This window comes from Drosophila eugracilis, unplaced genomic scaffold (genome assembly GCF_018153835.1).
Source record: "Drosophila eugracilis isolate 14026-0451.02 unplaced genomic scaffold, ASM1815383v1 contig_616, whole genome shotgun sequence".
NCBI classification, from domain to species: domain Eukaryota; kingdom Metazoa; phylum Arthropoda; class Insecta; order Diptera; family Drosophilidae; genus Drosophila; species Drosophila eugracilis.
In genome coordinates, this window is record NW_024573499.1 from 158,866 (window position 1) to 169,175 (window position 10,310).

At 50.1% G+C, this 10,310-nt stretch overlaps 1 protein-coding gene across 1 annotated transcript in view; it reads left to right on the forward strand.

The window, feature by feature from the left end:
* The window catches only part of LOC108115984 (nuclear receptor coactivator 6), a 42,761-nt gene extending 33,620 nt beyond the window's left edge, over positions 1-9,141 (forward strand). Inside the window, exons 4-8 of the mRNA XM_017227643.2 lie at positions 65-3,521; positions 3,649-6,118; positions 6,225-6,323; positions 6,385-6,523; positions 6,583-9,141. Coding sequence (XP_017083132.2) covers positions 65-3,521; positions 3,649-6,118; positions 6,225-6,323; positions 6,385-6,523; positions 6,583-8,784 — 8,367 coding nt within the window. The 3' untranslated portion in view covers positions 8,785-9,141. The remainder of the gene's footprint in view (positions 1-64; positions 3,522-3,648; positions 6,119-6,224; positions 6,324-6,384; positions 6,524-6,582) is intronic.
* Positions 9,142-10,310: the final 1,169 nt, after the last annotated feature.

The window sequence follows — 10,310 nt, forward strand, 5'->3', positions numbered from 1 at the left end:
AATTTATGATTGATATTAACTAAAAAATATTTTAAACTATAATTTGTTTAACTTTCAATTACAGAAGGGCACAAAGCGGGCCACACAGCAGCAGCAGCAGCAGCAACAACAGCAACAGCTGGGTCATCAGATCTTTAGCAGCGCCGTTGCACCCACCTCGATCAGCAGTGCGACTGCGGTGGCAGCCGGCGGAGGAGGCTATGGACAGTTCAATGCCACCGCCATCAGCACACCCACCTCGTTCGCCGCGGCCGGCAGTGTGGTCAGCAGCAGCGCCAAAGGTCCGGCGAAGGGACAGAAGGGACAGCAGCAACAGTTCCAGCACTACCAGAGCAGTAGTCCTCTGATAGCGGACAGTCCCATCCCGAGTCCTAGCGGCACCATTGCAGCGGCTGCGATTAAGCCTCCAACTCCGCAGCCACAACCCATGCAGATGCTACCCCAACAGTTCACTATCTCCCAGCAGCCGCAGCAACAGCAGCAGGCGCAGCAGGTCTTCCAGTTTATTCAGGGACCGCAGGGCCAGCTTATAGCCACCACTCCGCAGCAACAGCAGCCCATCCAGCAGCAGCAGCAACAACAGCAACAGCAGCAATCACAGCCTCTCCAGCAGCAGCAACATCGATTCGTTAGCAATGCCGGAGTCACGGGAATGCCCACCGGCAAGAATGGAAAGGCGCCGCAACAAATTCTGCCCAAGCCGCAGCAGGAGCTCCAGCAGCAGAAGAAGGGCTCGACCGCTGGTGGAGCACAGATCTCGCAGTCGCCACAACAAACTGGCCAGGCCAACAATCCCACCCAACAACAACAACAGCAGCAGATCCTGTTACCTGCCACCACTAGCCAGCCACAGCAGTTGCTCCTTAACCAGATGCCCGTGCTGGTACAGCAGAATCCGCAGGGCGTGCAGCTGATCCTGCGTCCGCCCACGCCTCAGCTAACGACCACGCCCTCTCTGGTCATCCAGCAGAATGCCCGGGGACAACCACAACTGCAGACGCAGCCTGCGCAGCAGCAACTGTTGCGGATAGTGGGCACCAATGGAGCGACCATGCAGCTGGCTGCCGCGCCCACCTTCATAGTGTCTTCGCAGGCGAACCTTATCCAGCAGACGGCGGCAGGTCAGTTCCAAAGCGCCATCAAGCCTGGCACGCAGATAACGGGTCTGCATGCGGCACTAGCACAGGCCCAAGCCCAGGCGCAGGCGCCACGATCTCAGCAGTTTGCCACGACAGCCACATTGAACACACAGCTTCTTGGCCAAGGTATGGCCCTGCAGAATCTGCAATTGGCAACGGCCCAAATCCAAATGCCCAATGGCCTCACCGCCATCTCTCAATTGCCAGCTCACCTGCAACAGAGTTTGGGTGGAGCCACCATTAATCTAAATCAACTGAATGGGGCACACATACAGCAGATAACCAACGCCTTCCAGACACCGCAGGCTCCAGGAACCAACAACGGCGGATCTGCCAACACGACGGAGCTATTCACCCAATCCTCGCCAGCACATGTGCCGCTGGCTGTCACCCCGGAGCCATTGCGACAGCCAACGCCGGTGCCCATGATGCAGCAGCAACAGCAGGCAGCAATGGCCACCATCCAGTTGCAGCAGCAGCAACAACAACAACAGCAGGCGCAGATCCAGCAGCTGCAGCATCAATTACAGCAAACACAATCCCAGGTGCAGCAGGCCCAACAATCTGTCCAGGCGACAACTGTCCCAGAGCCTAAGAAGAAGCCACGACCCCGCAAAAAGAAGCAGGTGCCAGCAGCAGTTCCAATTCCTGCAGTAGCCACCACTCCGACAGTTGTGCCCGTTGAAGTGAGACCACCGACGCCCCAGAAAATAGCCATCGCAGTCACTCCCACACCGCCTCAAACTTTGCGGCCGAAGTCACCATCGCCACCGCCCACCACCATCCAGCGAAGTAGCAACGGAAAGTTGGATCTCGGAGATGTGATGAAATTTTGTGGAATTACTGGCGATGATGACGACGATGAGGATTATGGGATGGGCCTAGACACAGGGCTAGCATCAGAACCAGAGCCAGCGCAGGTCCAGGCGACTCCAAGCGGAGGATCGACGGCAGGCAGCAGCGGCGACATCATGATCTCCATACCGAACCAAAACGGCAGCGATGGTCTGCCCTTCACCCTGACCATTCCCGCTCCACAGCCCCAAACTTCAACGGGAAATCAAGCGGGAAACGAATCAGCCACCGAAATACCAAATATCCTCATCAAGATCGATCCGAGTGCGGAGGCAGCAGTGCCGCCATTTGGTCTATCCACTCCCCGACTGCCCACGGCAGAGGAAATCCAGAAACAGGCGCAGCAACATTTGGCGCAACAGGCGGCAGCTGCTGCTGCAGCGGCTAAGGCTACCACTGCCACACCAACCATAAATATCAGCTTACCCAGCATGACGCTGCAACCGCAGTTAACACCGTCACCCATGGTCACACCAACTCCTGCACTCACGTCCAATCAGGTGTCCACTACGGCGACTGTAAAGCCTAGAAGGAAACCCGCCGTTCGGAGGAACGCCAAGAAACCGGAGGTAACCAGTAGCGGCAGCACCATGATCTCTTCGAGCAGTGGCACTACCACCACGATCAGCAGTAGCACCAGCACCATTCTGAACAACAGCCAACCCACCACAGTAAACACCATCACGCTGACCACACCTTCTCCAGTGACCAGCAGCAGCAATCCCACCCTCATGCTGACACACGGTACCCCGACGGCAGTGCCTAGTCAGATTGGCAACATCCAGATCTCGCAGGTGCATAATCATCACCAGTCCGCATTGCCGATAAGCAGTGCGGTGGAAAACAAGATCCAGATAATGCCGATTCTGCCACCGGGAGCTACGGTGATGGGTGGGACACCAGGAACTGGAAGTCATGCGCCCGCCACCCAATCAACCCAGTTGGTCTTCCAGCCAACGGTTCCTTCGGTGGCGCCTACGATTAGTACAGAATCTACTGGCTTTAAACTATCCAGCGATGGTCGGCAGATGCAACTGGTGGCCATACCACAGGCCACACCTCCCCCGGCAACAGCAAGTGCAGCCCAACCACCGGTGTCCACACCAACGCCTGCATTAACCGCCGGAGGAGCTACGATTCTGCCGCCACAATTAACTGGAATGCCCGCCAATGTATCGGTTTCAGTGGGATCTCCTGCCTCGGCTGCTGCTCTGGTGCCTCAACTTACTGGAAGTCTAACGCTGACAGTGTCGGATCAATGCGAGCGGTTGATTCTGCGACATGATCCCAACAATCCCCAGGACCATCAATCGCAGCTCATTCTTCAGGCTCTTCTTAAAGGCGCCCTTCCTAATGTAACCATCATTAATGAGCCGACGCGCGTGGATCCTAACAAGCAGCCAACTCCGATGTTGCAGCCACAACAGCAGGTCCTCCAAATCCCACAGCAACTGGCTCCGCCACAGCCCATCCTGCAGCAACAGTCTCAACCCAAGGTTTCAACAGCTCCCAAAATAGAAGTTAAAGGTAAGTAATCTTAAGCCATATTTAGAATTAGAAAGTGAAGCAAGGATTCCCAGTTTTTACAAGTCACCTTAGAAAAGTGTGTCAAATTAGTTTAATTAAGCTAACAGTTCTATGTTACCTTTTTCAGTGACTAACAACAGAAAGCTGTCAGGTCAGGGAGCACATCCTGCGAGCAGTATGCTAGGAATGACTAGTACTACAACGACCATGTCTACTATGAAGCCACCGGCCACGCTGCCCGCCAAGCCAAACGAAGTGGTATCTTTCCCGCCGCTACCGCTAAACTCACAGGTTCTTATTCAGCAGCAGCCGTTGATTCCGGCCCAGTTGCAGCCACAATTACAACCAGTAACTGTGCCCGTGACTCTGCCCACTCAACCTGCAAGCATTACCGTTCCAATACCCTCTCCGGCGCCTCCTCCACAATTGGCCAACAGCGGACAGCAGAGGTACATTGCCCTGCCGCCCATCGATCCCACCACTCAGCAGTTGTTCTGCCTGAACAGCGTGACCAACCAGATAACCGCGATGAGTGCGGGTCAGACGGCAGCTTCGATTGGACCCACGGAGCGGCTGCTCATTGCTCCGGCCGGGATCAATGCCCAACAGCTGGCCCAATGTCTACAGTTGGGACAACTCCATTTTAATGATGTGAACCCACTGCCCGCTCAGCAGCAACAGCAACAGTTGACGACAAATGGTGCCCCATCTTCGATGACACTTTCTATGCCACTGCGTCCTCAGCCACCGCAGCAGCAGATTGTGCATCCCATCCAACCAATTACCAACGGATTAGCCATCACCACAACGGCCACCAGCACGTTAACCACTACCACTAGCACAACCTCACTAACCACGGTGACCAAGCAGGTGGCCAATGTGGCGCCGATAATAGATCAAAGCAAAGCGAAACTGGAGCCAGCTAAGGCAGCTACCAGTGGAACTGCCGGTGGAGCTGTGGCCAAGAAGAAGCCGGTGAGAAAACCGAAGGCCACGCCAACCAATGCCTCAGAGTTGGCCAATCTCAAGAACGCCAGCGTAGTTAAACCGATGCCAAAGTTGGATCCCCTCTCGCAGAAGCCCAACAATAATCCGGTGCAGATTGTGCAACCAAATGTCGCCAGTGGCAAGCAGATGATTGTGGTGGGCAGCTCAAGTTGCACAACAACCACCACGACTACAATGAGCGCCAGCATCCAGCCCTTTCAAACTACGAGTGGCACCAAATTGGTGGGCGTTACGGTGCCCATGCAGCAGCAACAACCCACAGGCACGGCTGCGATATTGCAACAGCAGCAGCAACAGAGGACGAGCTTCAGCTTGACCACCACAGTGGCTACACCTGCCCCGATGCCGTCTCCTACAGTAGCTTCTGGAGTCAGCCAACTCCAATTGCAACAACTGCCACCCCAGCAACTGCAGCAGCAGCTGCAGCCGCAACAACAGCCACAGTTGCAGGCTACCAAGCAGCAACAGCCGCAACCAAACACTGTCTCCCGGGTGCAGACGATCCAACTTACACCGCAGATGCAACAGATTTTCAAGCAGGTCCAAATGCAGATTCAGTTCCTCACGATAAAGTTGCAAAATAAAACGACTTTCCTGCCGGTTTCACCGGAAATTGATCCGGCGACCATTGCAGCATACAACAAGCCGATGACTGATGCTGAGATAAATCTGGCACTGCAGCGACTCTTTGCAGAGCAGCACCGGATTCTGGCCTCCGGAAAGGAGGTACCCACTCCGGAGGGTATGTTGCCAACAGCAAATGGAAGCGGAGGCTTTAGCCTGATGGCACAACCAGTTCAACAACAGCAACAGCAGCCACAGTTGCAGTCTACGGTTCCTGAGCCACTGAAGACCATCGTGCCCGCCAATGTGGTTCAACCCAACAACCACTCATCCACCACAGCGGCAGGATCAGTCACCGGTGGTGCCGCAAGTGCTCCCAATGCCCAGCAGAATGTAACCCAGAGGATACACATATATCCCATGCAACACCAACAGCAGCAGCAACAGGCAGCCAACAAGCAAAAGCAGGCGCAACCAAAACCGCAGCAGGAGCAACAATCGCAACTCCAAATAAAAGCGAAAGAGCCGGCCAACAGGAATAAAGCCAATAACCAACAGTTGCAGCCAAACCAGCAGCAAATGCAGCAACATCCACCCAACGGAAGCATCAATATGTTACCGCAAAAAGTAAATATGCTGCCAGTTGTCCAGCAGCAACAACAGCAACAGCAGCCGCAACACCAAACATTGCTTAACAAAAGCGGACCACCACCTCTGATCTTCGCCAGTTCCACAAATCTGTTGAACAACAGCAACAGTAACAACACTCTCACTAGTAATCCTGTGATGCAAGTGAACAACATGTTGCCCCTGCCACCATTACAGCCCCAACAGCAACCGCAGCCGCAAATGCAGCAGCAACCAACACCAAGCCTGCCACCAGTTCCTGCACTGGGAGTTGGAGTAGGAGTGCCGCAAGGACCAATAGGAAATCTGGTCCCATCACTGCCAAGCATACCACTTTACATGCCGAACAAAATGGACGAAATGCCAACGCAGAAACCCAAAATTGCACGCCTCTCCTTGTGAGTAGTTGGTTGAACAATGCCGATTTCAAGAAAAGCGGCCAACTGGATTGCAGATATAGCAATGCACTATTGACCTACTTACTAACTCTTGTTCTTTTCGCAGATTCGTGCGTCAACTGGAGGTCGACCAGGAGAGTTGTCTGAAGCCCGACTACGTAAAGCCCTTCCGCACTAAGGATGAAGCGGTGAAAAGGCTGATCAGGTAAGGCGCTCTTTGATATATTGATCGATGAACTTTTTGCTAAGAAGTTTTACTTTTGTAGGTACCATTGCATGCACGAAAACGATGTGGAGTTACCCTCCGATGAAGATGAGGAGTTTGAGTCCACAGCTCTGGGATTCCAGGACAAGTTCCGACAGCTAAATGGAAAGTTCCAGGAAATACTAATGCAGGAATCAACGGTAAGAACACTTATAAAGTTATTCAAAAGCATGACCTCTTAATAATCATAAATTTATAGTTACCTCATCGCACTTCGGAGATACTGCAAATGCAACAGCTGATGATCGACGACCTTAAAGGCGAGATCAACGACATTCGCACTGCTGAGAAGGAGTTGGAGCAGCAGCTAAAGGAGGAACAGAGCAGCGAGAAGCCATCGGTAGACAGTGATCATCAGTCAGAGAGCAAAGTTAAAGAGGAGATTAAACAAGAACCGATTGATAAGTCAGGTCAACATGACAGGATTGTGGACCAATTTGATCTACTGAAAAATAGTGGTGATGTCAACAAAGCGTTTAGCAAGTCCCAACCACAGCAGTCTGCTACAGTGAAGCAAGAAGAAAACAACGAAGCTGGCGGGCTTTCGGTAAATGGATCTGTGAAAAGTGAAGGAAGTGAAGAATCTACAAAATACATCAAGAAGGACTACGATAATTTCGATATCGAGTCTGAGCTAACCACCAGCTTTATCATGAAAAAGGTGGAGACCAAAACGTCTTTGGCCAAGAGCGCTGAGAATCGTTATCAGGAAAGAAATTTGTTGGACCAACAGCAACAGCAACATATCAAAGGCAATGGAGTTGATCCAGTGGATCAGGATGATGGCTGGTACTGCCTGCAAAAGGAGCTCAATCTAATGAATAATGATCCCATGCAGCAGCCGCAGCAACAGCTAAATGGAAACCAGCAGCATTTGCCCATCAATCGTCAGCCGGCGCAACAGCAGCCAACCCATTTCCTGGATAACTCTAGTTCTAACAATATGATGAACAATAGCAACCACATGTCGGATCTGTTTCCTAATGGATGCATTGACAAGAGCAACCAAAGTACCACCAGCAGCAGCAACAGTAGTTGCGTTAGTGAAAACCATGCTGGCTCTAATCCTGTCAAGACTGTCTCCTCGTGCAGCGGTCAGCGCGAACAGCCTGTGGTCATAGATGCTGAACAGCAAAACGAGCACCCAGCCATCAGTGAGTTCTTCAGCAGCGATTCGGATGTACAGAAGTCTGTGGAGACGCGACTGGAGGCCATGTTCGGGGAGTCGCCTGTGCACCTAGATGTAAAAAGCAGCAACGATGCCCACGACATTGAGTCCAACCTGGATGTGATATTTGGGGATTCAAAGTCTCCGGCTCCCAATCACAAAAGTAAGATGAACATGTGGGTGCCAGATGCCACATTTATGCAGCAAGCGCCGCAGCAACAGGCGCCGCAACAGCAACAGCAATATGGAGGATCGCAGCAATCATCACAGCAGCAACATCACATTGAACTGAACTGCAACAATAATCCACGATGGATGCAGAGCATGGAGGCGCACTACAGTGACTTTCTCTCTAGTGGGACGAGCAACAGCGAGATGGTGAATGGAGGAGAATCGCGAAAACGGAGCTGGGATAGCCAACTGATGGGATCCGGAAGCGATATGGAAGATGACAACAGCAGCAAGCGTCTGTGCACAGCTTCTTCGTCTTCCTCTTCATCGCCCATGTCGTCGCAGCAGCAGGTGCCTCAGCATGGTCTCTTGGACTCGGACATGCTACCCGCTGGATTCCCCCAGATGTTGATGGAGCAGCAGCAGCATCAGCAACAACAACAGGTACAGCAGCAACACAACTTTGCCTATGCCAACATAATGGATCAGCAGCAGCAACAACAGCATCAGCAGCAACACTTCCAGCACAACCTGCAGCAACAGATACAACAGCAGCAGCAGATGCATGTCAACCATATGGGCGGCACAGCAGTGGTGGCTGGTGGAGAGTACGATGACGACATCAGTCGTCATGTCGCCAGTGCCATTGATAGCATCCTTAATCTGCAAAACAGCGGCGACTCGCTACAGTTCTCCCTCGGCTCGATTCTTGGTGACAGTATGTTAGATGATCAGCGGCAGGCAGGCGGCAATCTGCCAAGCTGCCAGCAGGAGCAGGTGATCCAACGTCGCCGCCAACTGGGAGAGGAGATGAACGACTGCCTTATCAGTGGCGGTGGTTCCACGGTTAGCGGCGTGGCGGACAACAGTAGTAATATACTGCTTGAACACCACCATCAACAGCATCAGATGATGCAGAACCATCAGCAACAGCCACATATGCAACATCATCACCACCAGAACATGACGCAGCCCCAGGCACAGCATTTGGGGCAGCTAAATGACTTTAGCTGCGTGGCCGGCGGTTTGGACGATCCGGTGAAGTCGATAATGACCTCCTGACTTGGAGCTCCAACATCCGCACAGGAAAATGGATCCAACAGTCTGATTCTAGAGTTTAATGCCACCACCTTGTGAAAAACGATTGATCATAATGACTTCCTGATTGTATAGATACCCTTCTTAGTTGTCTTTGATTATTGTTTTGCCCCCAGTACAACCTTTAATTAGACCTAAGTTGAGACCGTAGCATAAATTGTTTTTTCTTATTGTTTGTATTGTTTAGTCCAATGTTTTGTACAATATTTAAACAACCTTCAAATTACCAATTACTTTATGCAAGGGGAAAGGAGAAAGAAAGAAGGGTGAAAGTGAAGGCATCAATAATGTGACAGAGCCCCAATAAAGCCAAGAAAGCAATTGACGTGGTGAATTGAAAACTAAACGACGAATAGCATCAAATGCTTCTCACAGAGGTACACTAAATGGAACGTAATATAATAAATTATTTAGCTACAGTAACTAAGAGAAAGCCCCTAGACAATTTATTCAATTGAAACCAAGCAAAGTACGTAAAGAAAAGGGATTGATGAGAAGAAGAAAAACACGTAAAAAGAAAAGGGAGATGAAGACAAATTGGTTGTATAATTCATAATTAAGTTACTTGAAGCAATTCTGAGAAACAATTAAAATCACGTTGCCAATTTTGTTGTCGTTGGAATATCAGGCAGAGCAATTTATCCGCATCCAATCGATTTTTAGAAGCCCATATAAATAGTATATATTTATTTACGCATTACGTTGCGAAAGAGTTTTGTAAATAATTAGAGCATGCAGCAGTTTCAGTCGCGCCCCAGGGAACTGTCCAACAAGATTATAAATATATATAGCTAAGCATTTTTAAGAAGGATATATCATTTAAAGCGCTTCACGTACGACTGCTTCTGATATTACAGACAAACAAACCAACCAACCAACCAACCAACTTATCGACGTGCTCAATTCGAGAGTAAAGAATATTTCGGCATAGCTACGGGTGTCATTGGAAAGCAAATGCAAAGATCTTAGGGATTAACAAGTACCAACTATGGCAAACTACGAAGCAAACCAAAAGCAGTTCAAAAATCACAATTTTAGCCAATTTAGTTTAAACATTTATAAATTATTGAATCTAATGTAATATCTTATACACTTAAACCGATCGATTGAAACGATTAGCGAAGAATATTGAGATGAGGATCCACAGGAAAACAAATAACAAAACAATTTAACGAATCGTATCAATTGTATCTTGATCTTGCGACAAATCTGACTTGTGATTTGTGCCACATTTTAAATATAGATGTCTGATTAGCTTGTAAACATAAATAATAAATACGATTAAAGTCTATACAAAAACCCACACACTCAGTAAGCCACTACGAAGTTTATCAAAAAAAAAAAAAAAAACAAATCGCGTGTCGCGAAAGCAATTGTAAATGTTTGGCGTGGGATGTTCGGGTGGCACGCATCAATTACATACCAATTTCAATACTAACTACTACTTTAATACCACCACTAACACACCTACTACGATACGTACTACCATG